Raw genomic sequence first — 26,886 nt, 5'->3', positions numbered from 1 at the left:
AAAATTATATACAAGAAGCAGAAAGACAACTCTCCAACACAACATTCTATAAAATACTACCTTCTGACCCCACTGAACTCAATAAAATATTAAAAACACTCCCCATGGACATACAAGAATGCATCCATAGGACACACCCCAGGAACCACGACCAGGAAGATTCTACCTACTACCCAAAATCCACAAAGCGGGTAACCCAGGACGCCCAATTGTTGCAGGAAAATGCACCATCACAGTAGGAGTCTCAGGATACATGGACTCTATCCTCAGGCCCTATGCCACCAGCACACCCAGCTATTTACGGGACACCACTGACTTCCTCAGGAAAATACAGTCCATTGACAACCTACCAGATGACACCATCCTAGCAACCATGGATGTGGAGGCCTTGTACACCAATATCCCACATGCAGATGGATTGCAAGCCATACGGAATATTATCCAGGACAAAACCACAGCAAACCTCGCCACTGAACTTTGTCACTTCGTACTCACTCACAATTACTTCGAATTTGGTGACAACTTATATCTACAGGTTAATGGCACAGCCATGGGCACACGCATGGCACCACAATATGCTAACATATTCATGGCGGACTTAGAGCAACGCTTCCTCAGCTCCCATCCACTGGAACCACTACGATACTTAAGATTCCTGGATGACATCTTCATCATTTGGACCCATGGGAAGGAAGCCCTTGAGAGATTTCATCAGGACTTCAATAACTTTCACCCTACTATCAACCTAAGCCTGGACCACTCTACACAACAGGTACACTTCCTGGACACCACTGTACAACTACATAATGGACGAATAAATACCACCTTATACCGGAAACCAACAGACCGATACTCATATCTACATGCCTCCAGCTTCCACCCTAAACATACCACTCGGTCTATTGTCTACAGCCAAGCCTTACGTTACAACCGTATCTGCTCCAGTTCTCTCGACCGAGACTCACACTTAAGAGATTTACAACAAGCATTTTTGGGACTACAGTACCCACCAAATGAAGTGAAGGAACAAATTAACAGGGCCAGACTAGTACCCAGAAACAGCCTGCTCCAGGACAAACCTAAAGGAACTAACAACAGAACACCACTGGTTGTCACCTATAGCTCCCAGCTCAAACCCATCCAACGTATCATCAGTGAGCTACAACCCATCCTGGAAAATGATACCTCTCTCTCAGAAGCCCTGGGTGGAAGACCTTTCCTTGCCTACAGACAGCCCCCCAATCTTAAACGACTTCTCACTCACAATCATGAATCGGCCAGCAGAGTCACCAGCACAGGTACCAGGCCCTGCAACAGACCCAGATGCCAGTTCTGCCCCTATATCTACCCAAGGAATACAATTACAGGACCCAATGGCATCAACTACACTGTCTCTGGCTCTTACAGCTGCTCATCCTCCAATCTGATATATGCCCTCATGTGCCAACAATGTCCTTCTGCTCTGTACATTGGACAAACCAGCCAACCTCTACGCAAAAGAATAAATGGACACAAATCTGACATTAGAAATGGAAACGTCCAAAAACCAGTGGGAGAACACTTCAATCTACCAGGACATTCCACCAAAGACTTAAAGGTCGCTGTGGTTCAACAGAAACCTTTCAAAAACAAAATCCAACGGGAGGCTGCTGAATTGGAATTCATATGCAAATTTGACTCTGTCAAGCTGGGACTGAATAGAGACTACGAATGGTTATCACATTACCACAGGTAACAGATTCTCTTTACAGAGGCGTGATCTGGGGGAGCCCAGTGACGCCTGGTGTGGGCTTTCGGGGACCACAGTTCTCTTTGTCAGATGCAACTGGCAGGAAGAGCTGTGGTTACCGAAGGCTTATACTACATAGGAATTGGATACCTTCACTGCTACAAACTGACTGCACACCAAAAGGAGATGTTTACATTTCCAAGCAAAGGAATGTTTTGATTGCCTCTATGCTAATTGCATTCTGTCTTCTTGTGATTTATGCCCCCTTCCTTCTCTCTCTTTCCCCCTCCTCTTCTGTATCTGCCCAGTTTTGATCAGGCATCTGATAAAGAGAACTTGATTCTCGAAAGCTTATGCTATAATAAAATTGGTTAGTCTTAAAGGTGCTACTGGACTCTTTATGTTTAATTAACTTTGACAATATGATCTGTTATCTGTAATTCCTTCTCAGATATATTGTAATTCACATGAAACATCATCATGATCTGTTGTAACAAGGGCACAAAAGAGTCAGAGATGAGCACCCATCCCCAATCCTTCCAATCTTGTTCCGAAAATCTTGTGCAACACAGAACACAGGAAGCATGGTTGCCCTTGGTTGACAGATTCAAAACAGGATAAGGCTCTTTGTGCCTGTAAGATATTTGGCTTCTTCTACCATTCCAATACTAGGATGAGAGAAACCTGCCCCAGCCCAATTCAGTTTCGTACTACTCTTCCCCACTCCCCAGAAAGCCAGGAGCCATGAATCTGGGAAACCGAGCACTGGTGCACCTCTCAGTCAGTGAACTTTTCCCAACCCGAGCCCTGCCTTTAACCCGAGGGGTCAGCATGGAACGCTGTGGCATGAAATCAGTCACATGACAGGAAGAGGAGGACAGGAAGAGGAGGAGCCAGAGTCCCTCAACCTGACTGTGCTAAAAAGGAATCTTCTCCACCATGGGGCGACCTCGCCTGGCCGTCCTGCTTACTGCTCTTAACATATGCGCAAAGACAAGCAGGCTGTGTGGCACCCTTACTAGGCGTGGAGAGCTGCAGAATCTTCCACAAAGCAGCAAAAAAAAATGTAGCACCTTGTGAGCTGCGGCTCCATGACTCACCTAACATATGGGAGTGAAGACAACTGCCCTAAGCGATCACTCGTAGTAACTTAAAAGCAGAGGAGCCAGTATGTCTGGTTTCCTACTCTGAAACAGTCAAGTAAGTTTGCCAGATCTCCCACTAGAAAATACAGTCATAGCAGGAGACCTCCTACCAGCAACCCACTGACTCCCACCACTGCTCAACAGCAGATGAAAAATGCAGGAAAAGAATGCTGCCACTTGACAGCATGACGTCATTTCTGGAGCAAACCGTAGAGTTTCTGCTGAATTCTAAACTGGCATGATGTCACTTCTGGGTCTGCCTAGAAATCATAGAATCATAGAGTTGGAAGGGGCCATACAGACCATCTGGTCCAACCCCCTGCCCAGTGCAGGATCAGCCTAAAGCATCTCTGACTTTGATATCATGATATCATGCCACTAAGCAACAGCGCTCCCATGTCTCCACACACCCAGTTTTCTGCCAGGTGCCGTTATTGCAAACCAGAAGGTATCACTGGAACCATTCTGCATTTGGCTGGCAAGTAGCAACCATAAAGTCAAGATATCAACTAAACTTAGATTTTAGATTCCAAAACGGTGCAAGCCTACCCTCTTATGAACCTACATGATTAGATTCTGAGATTAGGTGGATGGCAAACCAAGAGAGGGCCTTCTTGGCTGTGGCACCAAAACTCTGGAGCTCTCTCCTGAGGGAGACTAATTTGTCTTCTTCTGTTGCCATCTTCTACCAGCAGATGAAGACTTCTTTGTTTCATTTGGAGTTCCCTCAGTGATCCTTCCTTCCTGCCCAATGTTTTGTTATTTTGTTTTATGTTTTTGTATATATATTTTAGCTTGTGTTTCAATTGTTTGTGATTTTATCGTGTTTTTAATTTTTAGTCACCTTGGTGGCTTTTATGAGGGCAGAAAGGTGGAGTATAAATTCTGTAAATCAATAAATACACTGGGTGATCAAGATTTTGTAAAAAGATAAATAGGAGAATCTGTGAACTGCCAGCATATGAGGATGCTTTGCTTGAGGATCTCTCACTCTTTTGTAATTGCCCTCCCCCACGGCAGCCATTTTGTGACTGGTCCTCGCCTGCCTCCAAGGCAGCCATTTTGCAGTGGTGCCCACTGCCCCTTCTCAAAATTCCAAAAGTACCTAAAGGCTTATCAAGGCTGGAGACCTTTGTGATGCACATACATGCTATATATACACGTTGCGTCCATGAGATAGATTCGTGTCCATCAGCTGAGTTAGCTGGGCTGAGGCAAGGAGTGGAGAGCATGTGGTGAGCTGCTGGTAAAAGGCCTGTAGGCCCCAATACTCTGCTCAGAGTACTCTTGGAATATACTTGGAAGGCAATGATGTCGACAGAAGGCCCCTTTCCAGTCACCTGCATGGAGTGTGCCATGTTTGTTTTCCTCCCGGAAGAGAAGACGGACTTCACTTGTCAGAAGTGTAAGCTGGTCAAGCTTTTGGAGGAGAAGGGTGATTTCCACCCCTCTGGAAATCAAGGAAGGGTAGGATTTTATTGACAAGAGCCTGGGGGCTCTGCACAAGCAGGAAGAAGTAAGTCAAAGAGAAGAAGGAGGAGTCGATCTCCCTTCTGAGCCTCCTCTCAGTTCTGCAGTACAAACTGGAATATGTAGGCTAAGATAACGCTCTGGTCCACTGGAGTTCAAGAATCATTTTGAGGTGCTTGAGATGGTGATAGAGACAAGAGTGGAAGGAGAACCACAAAGACCTGGAGGAAGGAATGAAGAATACATAGGGCCACACGGAAATGGAAGAAAACAGAAAGTGGTGGTCATCGGGGACTCTCTGCTCAGGGGTATGGAATGTCACATGTCCAGGTCAGATCTCCTACTCTCAGAGATGTGTTGCTTGCCGGGGAGCAGAATTCAGGATATTACTGACCGAATGTCGAAACTGATCAGACCGACTGATCAGTACCCTTTTGTGCTGGTTCACGTGGGAACGAATGACCCGGCCACGAATACCATCACAAGAATGAAAGAGGACTATGAAGCTCTTGGAAGGCAGTTGAAGACAGTGGGGCACATGTGGTATTCTCTTATATCCTTCCTGTCAAAGGAAGAGGAATGCAAAGGGAGCAAACTACACTCGAGGTGAATCATTGGGTGAAGTGGTGGTGCTGGCAAGAGCACTTTGGGTTCTGGGACCACGGGATAAGTTTTCTTACAGAAGGCCTTCTAGCACATGATGGGCTTCACCTCTCAAGGGCAGGGAAGAAAATGTTTGAAAAGAACCTGGAGAGCTTCATCAGGAGAGCTTTAAACTGATGTTGCAAGGGGAAGGGGATGATCAACATGGGGATTTCAATGAAGAAGTGATAACAGCAGGGGCCCACCTGGGTAGAACAGATCAAACAAAGGTATGAGGCCTATATACCAATGCCAGAAGTATGGGTAATAAGAAGGAAGAGCTTGAGCTTCTCCTGCAAACAGATATAGTAGGAATTACTGAGACTTGGTGGGATGATTCCCATGACTGGAATGTGGTAGTGGATGGGTACGAGTTGTTCAAGAAAAACCAGAAGGGTAGAAGAGACGGAGTGGCATTGTATGTGAGGAGAGGGCTTGATTGTCAGGAAGTTCTGGAGAATGTGGTTGACAGCCCAGTGGAAAGTATATGGGTGGAAATAAGGGGAGGAAGGACAAAGAGTATTGTTGTTGGAGTCTGCTACAGACAGCCAGACCAGGAGAGGAAATGGATGCTGCCCTCCTTGGACAGATTGGTAATGTACCCAGACATCAGAACCTTATAATTATGGGTGACTTCAACTTCCCCGATGTGTGCTGGGAGACAAGCTCAGCAAAGCGACAAGAATCACGCAACTTCCTGACCTGCCTGGCCGATAACTTCCTTTTTCAAATGGTGGAGGAAGCTACAAGGGGCTCGACCATACTAGACTTAATATTAACCAACAGAGAAGAATTGGTAGATGGGGTGAAGGTGGTGGGGACTTTAGGGGGAAGTGACCATGTCCTCCTTGAATTCCAGTTGCTGTGGTGGGCCAAGCAAGTTTGTAGCCAGATTTGTAGGTTAGATTTTCATAGGGCCAACTTCAATGAACTCAGAGGCTTGATGAGAGTTATTCCGTGGGGGAGTGTGCTAGAAGGGAAAGGAGCTAGTGAGGAGTGGGCCATTCTCAAACACGAGCTTTTGCAAGCTCAAGCCCTCACTATCCCAGCAAGACGGAAACATGGTAAGGGCTCCAAGAAACCAATGTGGATGAACAGAGAGCTCCAGAATAAGCTAAGGGAGGAAAAAGAAATGTTCAGGAAATTGAGAGAAGGACAGACCTCTAAAGAGGAATATATGAGTGTTACTAGGTACTGCAGATCAGCCATCAGAGAAGCCAAAGCTCAGTATGAGCTGGGTCTGACCAGGGGGTGCTCGCTACAATAAGAAAAACTTCTACAGATACGTGAGAAGCAAATACAAGGTAAAAGAGGCAATTGGACCACTGTTGGGAGTAGATGGAGAAACTCTGATGCAGGACAGAGAAAAAGCAGACAGACTTAATGACTTTTTGCCTCTGTTTTCTCCCTGAAGAACTCGAGCCCATCTAGAGATGGTAAAAGACATGACAGGACATCTGGGTGGCTAGTTGACATTGACAGAGAAGTTGTGGAGAGGCACCTGGCTGCACTGGACGAATACAAATCCCCTAGGCCAGACGAGTGCTCAAAGAACTTTCTAGAGAACTTGCAGAGCCTCTGTCCATCATCTTCAAGGCTTCCTGGAGGACTGGGGATGTGTCACAAGATTGGAGAAGAGCAAATGTTATCCCAATCTTTAAGAAAGGGAAGAAGGATGACCCAGGAAACTACAGGCTGGTCAGTCTGACTTCTGTTGCTGGGAAGATATTAGAGCAGATTTTAAAGGGATTGATCTGTAAGCATCTGAAGGATTGCTTAATGATCCGGGGAAGTCGACATGGTTTTGTCCCCAACAGATCTTGTCAGGCCAACCTGGTTTCCTTCTTTGATTGAGTGATGAGCTTACTGGATTGTGGGAACTCTGTCGACGTAATTTACCTGGATTTCAGCAAAGCTTTTAATAAGGTTCCCCATGACATTCTAATGGGTAAACTGGAAGACTGTGGACTGGACTATAGGATAGTTCAGTGGATAGGGAACTGGTTAGAGGAATGCACCCAAAGTGTGATGGTCAATGGCGTTTCATCAGATTGGAGGGAGGTGTCCAGTGGGGTGCCGCAGGGCTCGGTTTTGGGCCTGGTACTTTTCAATATTTTTATCAATGATATGGATGAAGGGGTAAATGGGTTACTCATTAAATCTGCTGACGATACCAAATTGGGAGGAGCGGCAAACACTCAAGAAGATAGAGTTAAAATTCAACAAGACCTGAATACTCTGGAGAAGTGGGCGGTTGTGGACAGGATGCAATTCAACATAGATAAGTGCACAGTATTACATCTGGGCCACAAAAATGTGAAGCACAAATACTCGATGGGGGATACACTTCTTGGTAGTCATGTATGTGAAAGAGATCTTGGGGTAAGAATAGATTGTAAACTAAATATGAGCAGTCAGTGTGATGTGGTGGCAAAAAAGGCAAACTCAGTCTTGGGTTGTATCAAAGGGGCCATAGCGTCGAAATCGCAGGAGGTCATAGCCCCTCTCTATACAGCCTTGGTCAGGCCGCACCTGGAACACTGTGTGCAGTTCTGGAGGCCTCACTTCAAAAAGGATGTGGACAAAATCAAGAGGGTGCAGAAGAGAGCAACGAGAATGATCAGGGGTCTGAAGACTGAGCCCTACGAGGAAAGGCTGAGGGCCTTGGGAAGGTTTAGTTTGAAGAAGAGGGGGGACATGATTGTTCTCTTTAAATATTTGAAAGGCTGTCATTTGGAGGAGGGTAAAGAGCTGTTCCAGTCAGCAGCAGAGGATAGGGCCCGAAGCAACAGGCTTAAATTACATGCAGAAAGGTACCAGCTGGATATTAGGAAAAACTTTTTCACCGTCAGAGAAGTTCAAAGGGGGAATCAGCTGCCTCGGGTGGTGGTGAGGTCCCCTTCACTGGCTGGATGAATATTTGTCAGGGATGTTTTAGGCTCATCCTGCATTGGGCAGGGGGTTGGACTAGAAGATCCGTATGGCCCCTTCCATCTCTGTGATTCTGTGTGGAGCCTGGTGGTCAACATTCTTTCATACCTCATACTTATGTCAACCTGTTTAGCCAACGGGCTTGATCCACAGTTGGCCATATAATCAAATGAAAAACAGGTAGGAGGAGGAAGTATTTGGGTTGGTCCATTTGGTCTTGCCCAATCCTACTAAAAGATTCAACAGCCCTTTAAGTTTAGCTTGCTTCTACTACATTTACAGTGAAATCCTAAGCAGGGTTACTTCAGTCAAAGCCCACTGTTAATGATTTAAAACCTCCTTAAGTTCACTTGTTCATTCCTGCTATCCATTTCTTGCCTAAGGTCAGATTCAGAACCATTTCTCGCCTAAGGTCTGATTCAATGTCATCTAGCCTGCCGAGGAATCCACCACACATACACACACTGCAAGTTGTAGGGAATTCCATGATCTAGGGAACACAATCATTTCATGCAGGCCTCACCATTGCCATATGTGAACTCATTGCCTACCGTAAACATTTTCCGGGCAATTACGTGCCACAAGAAAAGATTTTTGGTAGCAAGCAAGCTGTGTTTCAGGAAAAAAAGTTGTCCTCCAATACAGATCCTCTCACACAAGAACTCCTGATAAGCCTCTACAAAACCCCAAGATTCCTTGGAACACAGTTTGGAAACCACGGCATCAGACCATGAAGACTGGCGCCGTTTCACTCGCTGATGTTCCTTCTTTCCTTTTTTAAAAACATTGTTAGTCATAGGCTACAGCAAAATTTCATGTCCCTAAAATAATACTGCAACTTGGTTACTGCAATTTATTGCTTACCAACCAGTTTCCCAAAACGATGTGCAGACTTCAGCTTCTCTAAATCTCAGGAGGTAAGAGGTTTGGGGGGGAGCGTACTAAGATGCTGCCAACTCAGTGTATTTACCTCCGTCCTGCAGCTTTCTGAATTTACTTCTGGTAATATTGTCTATTGATTTTCAAGACATTGTTTATTACTTTCAGGGCCCTCATTGAGATGGGTCCTTCAAATATATCGGCCTTTTTGATATCATTCATAGCACGGCTTCTGCAGCCTCCCCAGCAAAAGTACTGCTCCTTATGCCGAATTTCTCCAGCCAGACACACAGTCATTACTATTTTCAATCAAAGCTGTTAATATTTTCAGATATTCGGATGTATCCTACTACTCTGCTCAGCTCACAACAGATGCTTCCTCCGATATCATTCTACAGGGGGTAGACATGTAAAATTTCCAGAAATTTTGAAATCACGGCAAATACTGCCCTGCCCCCAGTTTTAATTTGGGAAGGGGAACAGAAATTTGGGATGGAAATTGAAATATATGCAGGACTTACTAAATCTAAACTAAATTTATTTCTTTATCAACATAAAATGAATCCTTTTTAACTTACCATATCAAATTGCAATAGTTGACATATTTACGGAATTAAAAAAGTTATAAATGCTTTAGTTTTCTACAAGCAAACTTGCAAATATACCCAATACTAGAGAGAAAACTGCAAACTGATACACCCTCTGCTACCTTTGCACATGTATCTTAATTTTTGCTATCTGAAAAGAAGAAAATAGGAGTTAAACAGTAAACACAAACTTTGTGGTAAATAACATAAAAGATCCCACATTCACAATAAAACGAATAAAACGAGGTTTGCGCAAACTGGAACAAGTGTCTCTCCTCTTTCACACCTTCTAGACACAGAAATTGGATGTAAGAGCTGTGTGTGTCTGCAGCATGTCCACCTTGTCTTTAAAAGAATTTCACTCATTTTAAAAGGAAAAAAATAGGTTTTTTTCAGTACTTGCAAAAGTTGAGAAAAAGGCCTTAGAAGAAAACTGGGGGAAATTATTGTTTTTTCCAAATGTTCCAGGTTTTTCCCCCACAGGCCTTCACCAGTCTTATTAAAGGGGCTTGTTGGATTGTGCCCTAAAAACTAGATACGGTCTTAACTTCCCCAACTCTCCCCCGAAACATGGATGATTTCTCATTATTGTAGGGATCATCAACTCTGTCAATGAAATGGGCCCAGTTTCTTCAACAGAACAATGGCTACTTGCGATGCAGCCAACTGCTTAACCTTTTCTCTTCTTCCCCAGCTGCACAAGACAGTGGAGGCAGCTAGGATGTACCCAAAAAGCTGACCCACGGAGCATCTTTCCAGTCAAGGATCAGTTAGAAGTTGCCATTCACCAGCAGAAGAGAGCCAGTCGGATACAGTAGCTAGAGTGTTGTGTTTATATGCAAAAGGCAAAGGTCAAAACCCTGCAAAACTCACCAGGCAGCCTTGAGCAAGATACTGTTTCTCTGATACTAAACATACCATTCTCAGTTGCGAGCTGGGCACAAATGAGAGTCAATGGACAAATGTTGCACGAGTCCATAGGATGCCTTAGGCACTGCGGCTGACTCTCTACTCATGCATCCATCCCCTCCAATGCCCACACTCATACCCTTCCAATGCTTGCATGTGAGTGCTTTATCACCTCTAGCCCCAGTTGCATATGCGACCTAGCATGGCTAGAAACAGGCACGCTATGTGGGTGGTGCGCAAAGCTTCAGAACTCCTGGTGGCCATGGCAGTCGCGCTCCTAGCTGCACCCAACACCCCGAACCATTAGGAAAAGGGTGTGCAGGCAGTGTGGGCAGCTGTGACTGCAGGGGTGGGAGAGCTTGCAAGTGGGCAGGCCAAGGCTACACCAGCAGACGGGGCACATGGGTGAGTGATTGAGAAGGGACCCTACTAGCGGGCATGGGGGGCCCCTGAGCACTTTCTGTCTAGGGTCCCCAAAACTTGGAACTAGCCCTGTCAGCCTCCATCCCAGAGCGGAACCTGAGAGTAGCCCCTTCCTTCCCAGGAAGGACACCCATGCTGCTGGTGATAAGTCACGCCATGCATGCCTACAAGGGAAAGCCGGTTCTGCCTCTCAGCCCTTATCCAAAGGGACCCCATGATGGGGGTTCAGAAGTGGTCTTAGTGATTCTGGGCCAAAAGTCCAGGCTCTGGAATCTCACACCCACCCTGCAGCCCGCCACTAAGGCCAAGCAAGAAGTGGCCTTTGTCCCATGGCTCCTGAAAGCCAGGTGCCCAAGGCCCAAATGGCACAAGTGCAAGTGATGGCAGGAGCCTCCTTTTTTCTCCCGCCCTCCTTTAAGGGGGCGGGGCTATAGTTAATCAGTCCCTCACAAATGTAGGGCCCAAGTAGGGTTACCAGGTGCCCACCGGTGGCGGGCCCACCACTGGCACACACCTCAGGAGCACGTACCTCCCACCCCTTGCGCTGGCCATGGGAGCATCCCCGCGCTCCGATTTGGCCCCAAACCAGCCAAATCGGAGCGCCGGAGCGCTCCTGTGGCCGGCGCGACAACATCGCTTACAGAAGTGACATCACCACACACTTGGCATGGTGACATCACTTCTGGAAGTGACGTCATCACGATGATGCCAGGGTGCGCACGTGCCTGGCAATCCTAGGCCCAAGGCAGCTGCCCCTATGGCCCACTGGATAAGGCTCCTCTGGGTGTAACATGTGCTTGTGGGACACACTCACATCCCAAGAGTCCTGGCAAATATAAAAGCCCTCCTTGGGCACACAGCTTGCTCATCATAACGCTGATGTATTTCAACCGGGCAATAAACCTGCATGGCAGGATTATCCACGTCAAAGTTTCACATAAATCCTAAAACTTACTGTTGCATAAATGTAAAAACCATTTAACAAAAAAAAAACACACAAAACAGCTGGAGAATGTAGTAAATACGCTGACATAGAATTATACAACACATTCACAGCTGAAAGCCTGTACTCCAGCGCAGGGAGGAAGGGGGAGGGAGATGAAATCTCAAGAACCCAAAAGTCCCCAACATGGAATGAGATGCCTGTTTCCTGAACCACATTTTAATTTGTCATCAGAAAATCCCCTGGCTTTGGGAGTCCAAGCAGCTGTCGTGAGAACAGGTGGCATGTGCCGGGTCTGGCCGCGCCAGGGCTGGGAAAGCTAATTAACATTTGCCTCTTATAACTCAAGAAGCCCAACAGTGGGGGTGGGGGTAGAATGGAATACACAGGTGCAGAGCCCTGGGTTTTGAACACATTTTCGAAACAAACCCTGGTGTTAACTGGGTCAAACTTCAGACGACAACAACATAGGCGAGGCAGGGTACATGAATATATTAAAAGCAATCTTTAATTTACATGAAGGGCATATTTGCATGGTGAACTACATCTAAAGAGCAAAACTTATCACTCCAGGATAGGATTTTATTTACTAAAATGTATACACCGTCTTTCCATCTAGAGTGTTAGGGTGCTGCAGCAAGCGTAGGTCTCTGCTTAAATGGCAGAATGGATGTGGACCCCTCTGTCTTCACTACAGAAGCCAAATCAATTGTGCATTGGAAGAAGAGCCACATGCCCTCCACTCTGGGGCCAGTTACCCACTAATCATCTTTTTTCAAAATACTCAGTTCAACCCACTGGAAACGTCTCTTGCCCAAGAAGCACGATTCTAATGGATGGAATATTTGCTTTTTGAACGGGGGAGGGGAGAGAGCCCATACTCCCCCACCAGAGTTTTATATAAATGGAAATTTCATGTAACTTGCATCAGGGCACAAGCCCACTAGATGCTCCACGCATTTCCCCGCAAGGTGGCCTTGTGGGAGCTGCCAGCCATACGAACCAGCCTTCCTACTCACTTAAAACTGGGGCTTCAGCAGCAGACGTTCCCGTGACAGATGGAACTCATCAATGGGCTTCGGGGCAGGGAATAAACCCCGGCCTCTCCTGGCAAAGGCCTAGCACTATTTTTAAAAAAACTGGCCTGCTGCTGGGCAAATCAAACTCTTCGGTTTGGGCTTTTTATTTTTTAATACCGTGTAGCTGAAAATGAACAGCTACTTCTCTTTGGCTGCCAACTGTAACCTTGAAAACATTAATGCAATCCAGCCGAATTCTCAACTGATCAATAAAAGACCAAAAAAGCAAAGAAAGAGAAAGGAGGGAGGGAGTAAGGGGGAAAAAAATCACATTTATCCACCCAAACAAAATATTCGTTTGGGCAAGAAGTCTACTATTTTGTTAAGATCTGTTCTTGTTTGTTTAAATAAAATCTTTGCTTTGGGGGGAGAAAAAGAGGAGAGACATTCCCAGATTACATACTGTCCCACTGACAGTAACCATCATATGGGGTGGGGGCGTGATACTTACCCACGTTTTCCCAGCAATTCAACCTCTGGGACGAGGGGCCCATACGTCTCTACGTGCAATGGCTGATATTCATAGAGTACCTCTTTGATCTTAGGAACAGGCGCTAATGCAATTTGCTGACCCTGTTAAAAAGAAACAGCAGGATTCATCTTAAGACTGCATTATATATATTCGGGGAGGTTCATACTAAAAAGCTATCGTCGACCCTTAGAAAGCTGGAATGGGGGGGGGGGGAACCCGTTAAGCAATCGCTGGCCATTATACAATCCATTTCCTGCTTCCAAACTTGACATTCTTTCCTGGGACATTTATAAAACGGGAATAGAGGTTTGTTAGCAATAATTCTTTTGAAAGAGAGGGGTGGAAAATAAGATTTACTGAGGTCAGGTTAACTGTAACTGAGCGCAGCTGCCCCACTGTCATGGTAAACTTATTAGGTTAAAAGCCTTAATTTGTCATAAGGAAAAATCAAACAAATATCACGCAGCAAGTCTATTGCCCTTTGTAACCAATTCTTTCATGAAAGGCCTCTTTAGAAAGCGAAGCTACTTTTAATTTGTCCTTGCAGGTACAGAGTCACGTTAGTCTGCAGAAATAAAACAAAATTTAAGTCCAGTAGCACCTTAAAGATCAACAACATCTTTTAAGTCACTAAAGTTTATACCATGGAAAATTTTGTTGATCTTTAAGGTGCTACTGGATTCAAATTTTATTTTACCCTACATAACAGTACCCACAACGGGGTTTTACAATATAATAAATTCTTTCCCCCAAATTTGTTTCATAACCAACACAAAGGAGCACACAAACGTCAAGCAGCTAGAATGCGATGTATTGTCGAAGGCTTTCACGGCCGAACGATGGTTGTTGTGGGTTTTCCGGGCTGTATTGCCGTAGTCTTGGCATTGTAGTTCCTGACGTTTCGCCAGCAGCTGTGGCTGGCCTCTTCAGAGGTGTAGCACCAAAAGACAGAGAAACTGTGACACTGAGAAAGGCAAACCTACATGTCACACTGTGACACTGAGAGATCTCTGTCTTTTGGTGCTACACCTCTGAAGATGCCAGCCACAGCTGCTGGCGAAACGTCAGGAACTACAATGCCAAGACCACGGCAATACAGCCCGGAAAACCCACAACAGCCACAGCTAGAATGCCTTTAAAGTTTCTGCCAGTTTTAAAAACTCTTTCATGTTGGGCTGGAGCTTGAGTTGAGGTGAGATACGTACCAACGACATATAAGAAAGGGCTTTGACAAAATCCAAACCTGCTATTTTATTAATTAAAATATTTATATGCTGCCTTCCCCACCAATCATAGTGGTTACCCTGCTACTAGTGTTGTGTTTTGTAAATACTGCTTTTGGCGATAAAGTTAATGTAGGTTGAAGCTTGAATTCACTTTGTAACGAGGCCCACAGTCAATTTGATCCGAAAATGAAGTGAATAATATTTTTATATACTTGATAGCACCCCTTAGCTCCCTTCCCTGCTGAAAACTAAAGGTAACCACAAGAAAACTGAATGATCACACTTTTTTAAAGTAAAGAAGTATTTCATTTTATCCATCTTAAATCTATTACCCATCAGCTCCAATCCCTTCAATCCCAAACACATTATGTGCGTTAAGTGCCCGTGGCCTCTGACCTATGGCGACCCTATGAATGAAAGACCTCCAAAATGTCCTATCATTAACAGCCTTACTCAGATCTTGTAAACCGGAGGCTGCGACTTCCTTCACCGAGTCCAGCCAACTCATTTTGGGTCTTCCTGTTTTCCTACTGCCTTTAACTTTTCTTAGCACGATTCCCTTTCCCAATGAGTCTTGTCTTCTCATGATGTTACCAAAGTACAAAGCCTCAGTTTCGTAATTTTCGCCAGCCAGCTAGCTGCCCCAGTGCACGCCTGCGCCGTCGCCAGTTCCACGGCTCACCAGGCACTGGAGTGACCAGCTTGCTGCGCATGCCTCCCACCCCTGCGTGATGACATCATGAAAGTGATGTCATCACGCAGTGCTGTGTGCACGCACTGTGCGTGCGCAGAGCACCAAGGCAAGGTTTGCCCCGGGCGCCCGCACACCTAGATCCAGCACTGATACATAGTCATGGGGAATACCATAATTAAGATTTATCATGCTCCCCAAAGAGACATCTTTAAGGATCTTTTCTAGTTCCCTCACAGTTGCTCTTCCAAGGCTCAATCTTTTTCTGATTTCTTGTTTGCAGTCTCCCTTTTGGCTTATTACCCATCAGCTTCAATCCCTCATTATAACAAAATCAATGTTGTCTATTCTAGTGATAGCAGCTCTCCAGGATTCCTGGATGAAGTCTTTCACATTAACTACTAGACCAAGCTGGAATGTTTCCAAAGGAGGGCAACGAAGATGGTGAGGGGTCTGGAGACCAAGTCCTACAAGGAAAGGTTGAAGGAGCTCAGAATGTTTAGTGTGGAAAGGAGACGACTGAGAGGTGATATGATAACCATCTTCAAGTACTTGAAGGGCTGTCATATAGAGGATGGTGTGGAGTTGTTTTTCGCTGCGCCAGAAGGTCGGACCAGAACCAATGGCTTGAAATTAAATCAAGAGTGTTCAGCTAAACATTGGGAAGAACTTCCTGACAGTTAGAGAGGTCCCTCAGTGGAACAGGCTTCCTCGGGAGGTGGTGGGTTCTCCTTCTTTGAAGGTTTTTAAGCAGAGGCTAGATGGCCATCTGACATCAATGCTGATTCTGTGAGCCTGGGCAGATCATGAGGGAGAGGGCAGAATGGGTTACATCAGTGCTTAGTTCTCGTGGCCCTTCTTACATGCCCAGGGTAATGCCGATTGCCACCTTGGGGTCAGGTAGCAATTTGCACAGGCCAGTTTGGCTAGGGATCCTGGAGGTGTTTTGCCATCTTCTGGGCATGGTAAATACGGAGAGTCACAAAAGCCAGTAACAAAAGGTGCTACTGGACTCTTTACTATGATTCTGTACTATCTGTGCTTTTAACAAGAGATGCCATGGGGACCTTCTGCATGCTAAGCAGATGCTGTACCACCAAACAGCCCCTTCCCATTTTGCAGAGCTCCTTTATACAGAGTCAAACCACTGGTTTAAATGGTTTGGTCTCATCTACTCTGACTGGCAGTAGCTCTCCAGTGCCTTGGGCCAATCCTTTTAACTGGAGATGCTGGGAATCGAACCTGGAACCTTCTGCGTGCAAAGCAAAGGCTTTGCCACTGAGAAAGGGCCATGCGGCTCACTCTCTCAAGGCCAACTGCTTCCTTTCAAACAGGAGGCTACCCTCATCTTTTGGAGAACCACTGGATTATGTGGACAAGGGGGACTGACTTGAGAAGGTTTTCACTGTATGAAGAAGGGGATGGGTGATGGATCCTAATACGCTACTGCGTATGTGTTTCATTTGAATCCATTGAAGGTGCAGACACAGTTGCACTAGGACAGATTACGTAGCCCCGTATGATGGAAGCTGACTCAAGCAGTCCCTCTGTTACCAACAGGACTGCCCGTTCTGAGAGCTGCAACCCCCCCCCCCCCAAGTGTTAAAGATCCCTGAGAAATGATGAAGGGGTGTGTGAAATATGGCAGGATTAAACGTCATGCAACCCCAGATGCAACAGGATCTCTGAGTTAGCATGTTGGAAGGTTTTTATGAACACCAAGACTTTATCTTCAGCTCACTGACTGGCCTAACTGAAGGTCTGGGAAGGGGAGAGGGACTACGTTGTTACTCAGGCAGGGCTGGCCTGTCCATCAAGACAGCAGGGAGTCCTCAACACACACCCCTCCCCGCCAAAAAAAAGTCCTGCATCTGCTTTGCTTGATCCCCATCAGACCTCGCATTTGATTCTGTGGTCATGGGTAAGTATTTCTCATTCCCTTTGGATGCCGTAATGTTTGCACAGGAGAAACTGAAGCCCGGTGTCCAAATGGTGAATGAAACAGCTTCCAAGAATGCACAAAAAAAAATAAGAGTGTTTTGTTTATGAACGTGTTTCTTTCATTACTCACCAGGGCCTATTTAATGTACAGTTACCCATCCATCCTTTGAAACTCTGGAAAGAACAAAACCATTCAAAGGCTTTGTTCATGCTAAGAAATTTGTGCAGGTCTTAGATGCAATGCAGCACAATAAATGTGGGCTTTTAAAAAAAATATTTGGGGACAATGGCAGAGACAGAACTGACCTAGCTTTGGGGTCAGGAAGCAGAAATGCAATGCCAGCCCCATACCAGTTACGCCATGCTGAGCAAAAGCATCTTGTGCTGGGGGAGGCGGGGGGGCACTGCAGACATGACAGGGTGAGGGAGGGTGGAAGGTTTTATAATAACAGGATTCCCAACTCACGGTTGGGGAATTCCTGGAAATTTGGGGGTGGAGCCTGGGGAGGACGGGGTCTAATGCCATAGAGCCCGCCCTCTCAAGCAGCCATTTCCTTCAGGGGAACTGATCTCCATCATCCGTTGTAATTCCAGGAGATCTCCAGGTCCCACCTGGAGACTGGAAAACCTCTATCATCACCAGGCTGTCTTTCTAAGGCTTTGAGGCCAGTGAAATGGGGCCCAGGGGACTGGCAATGCTATCGTCAAGCAACCCCTAGCAGCTAACAACAAGCTCCCTGAAACTCAGCAGAAATAGATTATTAGACCGAGAGCGAAAGGGAGAATGCGATAGCATCAGGCGCAAAATGAAAAATGTGTAAGAATAACAGAAGGGGAGAATAAAGTGTGGTGAACTCATCTAAGTGGATTGGAGCATAATTTGAGTTATCCATCCCTCTCCATAACTGCCTTTTCTGTAGGAAGAAACACTCAACGCAACAGAAAAAAGGTTAAAAGAGGCATCAAAATACAATCCATGAGAGAAGTGCAATTAAGCAAATGAGAAAAACTAAAAAGCAGCCAAAGACACTAGAAACCCCAGCATAATTTTAAGTCCCACAAATTAAATAAATAGAGGAGGCGTTTTGACAAAAAATGCCAGCAGAAGTTATGCAGAGAGGTTGCCAGTCTGTGGGAATCTTCCTGGCCTGGGCACAAAGTTGAGGGGGAACGGGTATTTCGCAGGCAGAAGTTCCTCAGTTTGATCACTAGCATCTTCCACTAAGAGTCGTTTTAGGTAGATCATAGGGTTATTATCAAAAAGAGTCCAGTAGCACCTTTAAGACTAACCAATTTTATTATAGCATAAGCTTTCGAGAATCAAGTTCTCTTCATCAGATGCCTGATCAAAACCCAGTTTTGATCAGGCATCTGATGAAGAGAACTTGATTCTCGAAAGCTTATGCTATAATAAAATTGGTTAGTCTTAAAGGTGCTACTGGACTCTTTTTGATTTTGCTACTACAGACTAACACGGCTAACTCCTCTGGATCTAGGGTTATTATCAACACTGCCTAGACAAATAGCTGGAAAGTTAGGGACAATGCCTGGGAAAGGTGAAGTTTGGGGGGCAATGCGATCTCACTTCCAGGTGATGCTCTAGGAATTTCCCCTGATCTCTATGGTAAAGTCCAAAGAGACTGAGGAAATTCTTAGAGTGTCACTATGGAAACCATTTTTTCTCTCCTGCTCTTCAGTTTCTCGAGAGCTGGAGACTTTCCCACTGGGCCTGGAAAATTAGGAAGCCTAGCAACTGGAGCTAGATGGACCCATGGACTGATCGGGGACAAAGTCGGGGCCTTACTCTGTATCCTGCTCATGCCTATGATTGGGGCTTGTGCATTTCGTTGCGCAAGATCAAAACAGCAACCTGCACTGAACAAATCGATACATACAGCACTTTACGTCCCACAAATCAATACATACAGCACTTTTAAATTTATTCTGTTTATCACTAGATTCCATTACTATCACCTGATTCCATCACCCTTTAGACTTACAACCACTCTAAGTGTTAGGTAGACTGAAAGACATTGACTAACCCAAGATCACCTAATGTGCTACACTGGGATTTGAACCCTTGGTCCTGGTCCAACACTCTGCCCGCTACTCCACACTTGCTGTACGAGATCTCCCAGTCCTTAATTATCCAGAACTTGCTGTTTGCCTTATAAAACTAAACACACATAAAACAGACTGGGATAGGGAGAATCCTGTCTTGACGCACTCATATGACTGAACCTTCTTCCCTCTTCGCCTTTCCTACTGCAACCTGCCATGTGCCCTGAAATCATGTTGTTACGGCACCTGTGGGAACAACGGGGGAGCAAACAGAGGGTCTGCTGCAGGAAAGAGGAATCGGGGGACATCCCACCCTTCCACTGGTGAAAGTCATTTCTATGTGCAAAAAACCCCATAGTTCCGATCTACCCCATCATACATCCGATACTAATGGGTGGCCCTGCCATGAGGATTTTAAAAAAACTGCAACAGAGGGCACATCCAAAGCTAGGCATATCTTTCTGTGATCATTGAGTGATTCCTATATCTACAGCAAAAAATTGAAAATTAAAACGGGGGGAGGTAAAAACAAAGGCTTAAAAATAATGCCTGCACATGCACAGACTATGGGAAGGGAGGAGAGAGAGGGTTTCTTCAGCAACCCAAAATGGCGTATTCCATAGCATCAACCTGGACCTGGGAGCAGAGATGAATGTGGGGAAGCTGGGAGAGGAAAACCGGGGGCTAGCAAGGAGGGGGTATCGAGAGCAGGGGGTAGGCAGGGGCAAGGACACTGTGGGGAACAAGTCTTTGCAAGTTCACCACTTAATACAACTGGCTCATAACCCTGTCAGTAATAATGCTTCCGAAGAACTACAGAGAAATTAAGCAGCAAGGTATCTTTCCATCTCTGGTGCCACAGAACCAACATGATTGGGAGGGGGCAGGAACCCCAAATGCTTTTTAAAACATGGCTTGTTTGACAAATGGCCCTCTCCAGGGCTTTTCTTCTGGGAAAAGAGGCGGTGGAACTCAGTGGGTTGCCCTCGGAGAAAATGGTCACATGGCTGGTGGCCCCGCCCCCTGATTGCCAGACAGAGGGGAGTTGAGATTGCCCTCCGCGCCGCTCAGCGGCGCGGAGGGCAATCTCAACTCCCCTCTGTCTGGAGATCAGGGGGCGGGGCCACCAGCCATGTGACCATTTTCAAGAGGTTCCGGAACTCCGTTCCCCCGCGTTCCCCCTGAAAAAAAGCCCAGGCCCTCTCACAGAATCTGTACATCTACCAACAGTCTGGCCATTTAAATTTTTAGCCGCTCGCTGTATTCGTTTCTGCCTCAGTTATGTCTAGCAGGATTCAGATCCCAGAAAAGACAGGAGAAATTCTTAAAGAATTCCCTTGATATTAAAATCCCAGCCAAGTTTAGTTTCTACCCCACCCTTACTAGTGAGATCCCAAATTGCACCAAGGGTCAATTTGATTTTTCTGATCCACTTGCCTGCTTACACAAACACCTAGAAAAAGGAGCGCTGAAGTGGTAATTTGGGAGGACTCTCTTTAATATTATTTTAACCTCTACCCTCCCTGTCTTCCTCAGCTTTTAAAAATAAACAGAGGTGTCAAGCTGAAATATATAATACCATTCCTGAACTTTAAAACTCACATGCAAAAAGAGTTTGTTTTTCTCCAGCGTGCATCAAACGTCTGCTCCTCAATCGATCACAATTTAATCCCACCATTCTTTCACGGATCAGAGTATATGGCACTCCCTTCCATATCTGTCCTCAACAACAATCTTGTGAGGTGGGTTAGACGGAGAGGGAGAGAATGACTGGGCCAGGGTCAGGCAGAGTTTCCTGGAAGTGTCAGCATCTCTCAAGTCTAACTCCAATACTCTAACCACTATACAGCTCAAGGCATTCAATGAATTAAAAGTCCAGCATCCAAAGTGATTTGAATAAGCAAACTTCATGCAATGTAAACTGTTTGAATCCTGCAATGCAAATGTAAAAAAAAAACTTTTGGTTTTACACAACCCCACCTTTCTAAAAATCCTTTAAAAATTACATCTGCTCCGAAGAAAGTGAATGCTCGTTGAGTAATATATTGCAACGTCAGTCAGTTTGGCCTTGGGAGCCAATGTCAGGGTTACCTGACATGCCAATACTCAGCTCCTTTCCGCCAATCGCATCAATACAGCCAAAGGCTACTGGACTGTGATTGACTCAGCTGCGCCAGACACAGACACAGAACAGCGGGGAGGGGAGACAGGATTGGTGGGTCTTTCTTGGAACCACTTGCTCATTAAAGTTTCAGCAAAATCTCCAGCGTTCCTGAAGGAGACATCAAGTTCTCCCCTCACATCTCTTCTACCGTGCACAAGGCAGCGTTCTGTTGAAGAGGAAACCATGTGCCATTGTGCAACGAGCAAAAGACCGTCACAGAATCTTTTGCTATGAGCCCTTGTTGCACTGTATTATCTCTCCCGGGGTGGAGGGAGCATTCCTTTTAAAATAGACATGTGGAAACAAAGAGTCTCTTTATCTATTTCAAAGCAATGCTCTAACCACTAAACCACAGAGCTCTATAGAAATGGCTACCCTCTCCCACAGCCTCTTCCTCACAAGCTGACAGCTCTCTAACTGCAGAGAAGTCAGAAGTTTATTTATTTTCCAGGTATCAAGTGAAAACCACGTGTCCCAGCCAATAATCATTCCAAGTGGCTTAAGACTTTTATTTAAAGTCTGTCTAATCATTCCTAATCATTCCTGAGCCAGTTTCAGGATAATTCCTGAAATAATCAAATACACAAGGATTACAAAGATACATAAATCCAGAGGATTTATGCATCTGTTTGCATCTGACGAAGAGAACTCGGATTCTCGAAAGCTTATGCTACAGTAAAATTAGTCTTAAAGGTGCTACTGGACTCTTTTCTGCAAAGATACATAAGACAGCTCCATATGCCAAAGGTGGCCAGACGTGGATAGCTCAGCCAGTCCTGACATCGTTGGATCTCAGAAGCTAAGCAGGGATAGGATTGGTTAGTAATTGGATGGGAGACCTCCAAGGAAGACTATGGTCACTATGCAGAGGGAGGCAATGTCAAACCACCTATGTTCTCGTCTCTTGCCTTGAAAACTCCAGCAGGTGTTGCCGTAAGTCAGCTATGACTTGAAGGAACTTTCTACCACCACCACATATCAAAGCTACCAGAAGCTGATAAGCATACAGGTAACCATCCATTACCCTATCTTAAATCTAAAAGATAAAATACAGATTTAAGAATTTCACTGAAATGCTTTCAGAAATATTAGATAGTCTCACTCTGATAATGATAATGATAACATTTGATTTATATACCGCCCTTCAGGATGACTTAACACCCACTTGGAGCAGTTTACAAAGTTTGTCATAATTATCCTCACGACAAAACACCCTGTGAGGTGGGTGGGGCTGAGAGAGCTCCTAGAAGCTGTGCCTGACCCAAGGTCCCCCAGCTGGCTTCAAGTGGAGGAGTGGGGAATCAAACTCAGTTCTCCAGAGTCCCGTGCTCTTAACCAGTACAGCAAACTGGCTCTCTGGGGGTGGGGAGGGAGGTAGTTGTGAATTTCCAGCATTGTGCAGAGGGTTGGACTAGATGACCCTGGAGGTCCATTCCAACTCTATGATTCTATGAATCCAAGTCTGAGAGATTTGGGTGTCTTTTAGGTGTGGCTATCTAATTATAGGCTAAGTGACATGAAACCCATATGACCATACCAAAGTCATCCGATTTGTCACTTCCAGTGGCATTACAGAAGTTCCTCTCTAAGTTACAGAAGATTTTTCTGCAGGAATAAATGTAACACACTTTGTACTTTTTCAACCAAGATGCTGAGATATTTATTCTGGGCATCCATCCAAATATCAAAACTTATCTTTTTCAAGGATGTACAGTAACAAAACATGTTTTGCAAATATGAAAACTAAGGCCTGCTCCTTTTGTTCAACCAGTATCTATTTCAGAACAGGGTCTGATCACATCCATTGTCTTGGGATAGCAGCAACCAGATGACAAGCTAAGTGGGTCCATGGGACCCCTCTTCTAGCCATAAAGGGGTCTGTAGCTGCTGCGTTCAAGGGAATAATCTCTTGGGCTTGGCTGAGCTGGAATACTTTTATTTGCTGTGCTGCTTCACGGCTTAATTCTTCCATCGCAAGCATCAGAAATCAAGATCCAAGCATACTGCCATTTCTTTCTTTTGTCCCACTGCTTAAACCTCCTTAAAAGTACCCTTCTTTCTATACATTTCACATGTTTTTTTCCAGATAAGAAATCCCCCCAAAATGAATTACTCAGTCGAGAGCTAGAATGGCTGGTGTAGTAGTGGTTAGAGAATCAAATGAGGACCCAAAACCCAGGTTCAAATCTCCTCTCAGCTGTCGAGGCCACTGGGTTACCCTGGGGCAGTCACTTTTGTCTACTTCACAGGGTTGTTGTGATGATAAAACGGAGGAGACAGGGAGAATACGTATACTGCCTTCGGCTCCTTAGAGGGTGATGTGGTGGTAGGGAGTGCCCTCAAGTCATAAGTCAAGACTTACGGCGACCCCTGGTGGGGTTTTCATGGCTAGAGACTAACAGAGGTGGTTTGCCATTGCCTGCCCCTGAGGGTGGTAGAATGTGACAGATTTCCATCCTTTTGTTGCCTGCTTCAGCATAGTGGTTAAGTGGCTGGGCTGCAAATCAGCACTCTACTAGGTGGAATCCCACTACTGCCACAACTTCAGTTGCTGACTTTGGGTAAGCCATTCCTCTCTGCTCCAGCTCCCCAGCCGTATTGTAGGGATAATAATAACACTGACTTTGCTCACCGCTCTGAGTGGGGCACTACTCTGTCTAGAAGAGAGGTATATAAATGCATTATTATTATTATCCAGATGGCTCAAGGAGAATACCAGCACTGTAACACCACAACAAAATAAACTGAATGAAATTTTTTTCCAGGGGTTTTGCCAGAGATGCAGCCATCCAACGGACATTTACTATGAAAATGGCAATTTCACCTGCTCAAAAGGTGAGCAGAGATGGGGACAAGCGTCACAGGCTGGTTTCAACTTCTTCAACCCCCTCAACTGACTTCATGGAAAACCTGACCAGCTCCCTAAAGTTTGTAAAACTTTACGCAGGGGCCATTTCCATGGATTTTGCTGTTGACAAGTGTATTTAATTTTTTTAAAAAAACCTGCTGTCATAGGAAAGAAAGGATGATGGACGATCAAAACGACAAGCATTTGATAGTCAAAGAAGCTTCTCTTTTCTTTGATAATCCTACCTGGCATTTCCATAAAGGAAAATCTGTACTAAGCTCTTTTGCAACTAATGCAAAACTGCCTTGCATGTTTCAAGGTGCCTCTTCTGAGAAACAAGTCCATTGATCAGTAGTTTCCCTTGAAGCCAAACAATCCTTTAGACCTATACAGCAAGGCAGCCCTTTCCCGTCGAGCAAGCCGGATCTTCATAACCGCAGCTCCAAGATTCAATTTGGCCTCAGCTGCCAGTTCAAAAGTGGCCAGCATCAAATGTCAATGAACTCACAGAATGTCCCATCTACATCAAACACGCAAGCAGAACTCGTTGGGAGTCAAGACCACAGTGCATTCTGGAACCGGAAGTCATGTGCAAAGGTTTTTTGGCCTGCTCTGCACCATGAAGCACTGACCAAAGAAAAGATCTTCAGCCCCAACCGCAAGAAGCAGAGAGAATATCAATGGATCAGAACCGGTCAGTAGTTCAGGGAATGAGAGAAGCTTGCATTCATACGCATGGGTGGATGGAGACATTTGCCATGGGGTTGTGGCTCAGTTGGCCGAGCATCTGCTTTGCATGCAGAAGGCCCCATTTTCTTCAACTGAAAGAATCAGGTAATGAAAGATTTCTACCTGAGACCCTGGAGAGCTACTGCCAGTCCGAGTAGGCAATACTAATCTGGAGAGACCAACAGCCTGACTACGTATACAGCAGCTTCATGTGTCTGTGTTCATACTTTTCTCCTTCTCCCATAGCCGTAGAATTTATGGTTACCCAATGGAATTGATAGGCAGAGGATTTAGGGGCACAGAAAGCCAAGTAGTTCTTCATGCAACATGTAATTAGCTTATAAAACTCATTGCCACAAGATAGGGACATATTATGAGCACTGCTAGGGCAGACCAGTGGTCTAACCTGGTTCCTGCTTCCTGTTTCACCTAGTGCCTTCAAGGGCCAACGAACAGGACGTAGAGTCCTAGGTTTTCCCCTCACGTTTACTCTGAATATTCAAAGGTTTACTGCCTCTGCATGTGGAGGCTCCTTATATTTATTTTCTTTTTCTTTTACAAAATTTATATCCTGCCTTTCTGGCCTCATAAGGGCCACCAGGGTGGCTAAGAAATTAAAGCAGGTAATAAAAACATTTTAAACGCCACCCAAAATAGCACCACTAAACCAATTAAAACCAGAGCTAAAAAACATACAAACAAGAATTAAAACACTGGGCAGGAAGGAGGGCATCACCGAGGGAACGGCAAACAAAACAAAGAAGTCTTCGCCTGCTAGCAGAAGATGGCAACAGAACGGAGACAGAGAAGTCTTCCCAGGGAGACAGCTCCAGAGTTTGACTGAAAAGGCTCTTTCTGGGTTGCCACTCACCTAAACACAGAAAACAGGGACATCCAAAGTAGGGCCCTATGAAGATGGCAGCAGTAGTTGGCAAGATTTGAATGGGAGTAGGTGGTCCTTCAGGTATGTTGGTTCCAAACCATATAGGTCTTTAAAGGTCAGCAGCACCCTCATCTTGAATTGTACACAGAAACAGACTGGGAGCCAGTGTAGATGGGTCAACTAGAGTGATATTATGGTCCCAACAACTCATTCTGCCCAAAGAGAAGTTTCCAAACACTTCTCAATGGTAGCCACGTGTAGAAAGAAAAACAGTAGTGGGAAATCTCATGGGAAAGACTGGATTGAGTTCACATAGCTATCTGACAAAGTGGGCTGTGTCTCATAAAACCCTGTATTGATGGGAAATTGTACCAGGAAACCTTAAAAGGAAGGTTGGAGGGAAGGTTGTGTGGCCTTAACTACTCCCCCCCCCCCAAACTTTGCAAAAGATCTTACGGCGAAGGGTTATGTGAAAGACATTTTTTATTGTATTAATTGATGAAGTATTTATCTACAAAGGGGCCTTGCAAGCCATCATATGAAGGATAACTTCATTTTTAATAATGCAAATCAGCTCCTCCACCTGACCCCCTCTATGTACACAGAATTTTCCAAGCCTACCAAAGACAATCTATGTACTGGAGAAGGACATCGTACCCACATGTGGCGTAATGTTTAGAATGTCCAACTAGGACTGAGGAGACTTAGGCTGAAGGTTCTAAATAGCAATCAAGCTCACTGGGTAACCCTGGGACCACCATTCTCTCAGCCTGACCTACTTTGCAGGGTTGTCGTTGGGACAAAATTGGGAAGTGAGAACCAGGTATGCCAACCAGAGCTCCTTGGGAAAAGGCCAGGATAAAACGTCTGGCGTGTCCATAGAGGCAGGTCCAGCAGCCGCTTTGAGCGCTGAGGCGCTGGAAGGGGCACCAGGGGGCAGGGGCGTGCACTGCAAAGCTAGCGGCAGCAGTGCTGGAGGGCTGGGAAGCCACCCGTGCGCTGCCCCGGCCACCTGCCATGCCTGGCCCGCAGCTTCTGCAGCCTCCCAGCCCTCCCGGTTAGCTGCCCGTGCTGCCGCCGCCACCGCCAACATGCGGGCCAGGTGAAGCAGGTGGCCAGGATGGCGCACAGAGC

At 45.6% G+C, this 26,886-nt stretch overlaps 1 protein-coding gene across 1 annotated transcript in view; it reads right to left on the bottom strand.

The window, feature by feature from the left end:
* Nucleotides 1-26,886, bottom strand: part of MNAT1 (MNAT1 component of CDK activating kinase) — a 166,332-nt gene that overhangs the window by 43,284 nt on the left and 96,162 nt on the right. Inside the window, exon 7 of the mRNA XM_054971682.1 lies at nucleotides 13,189-13,310. Coding sequence (XP_054827657.1) covers nucleotides 13,189-13,310 — 122 coding nt within the window. The remainder of the gene's footprint in view (nucleotides 1-13,188; nucleotides 13,311-26,886) is intronic.

Source organism: Eublepharis macularius, chromosome 2 (assembly GCF_028583425.1).
Source record: "Eublepharis macularius isolate TG4126 chromosome 2, MPM_Emac_v1.0, whole genome shotgun sequence".
Lineage (NCBI taxonomy): Eukaryota > Metazoa > Chordata > Lepidosauria > Squamata > Eublepharidae > Eublepharis > Eublepharis macularius.
This window is presented reverse-complemented; position numbering and strand designations above follow the sequence as displayed.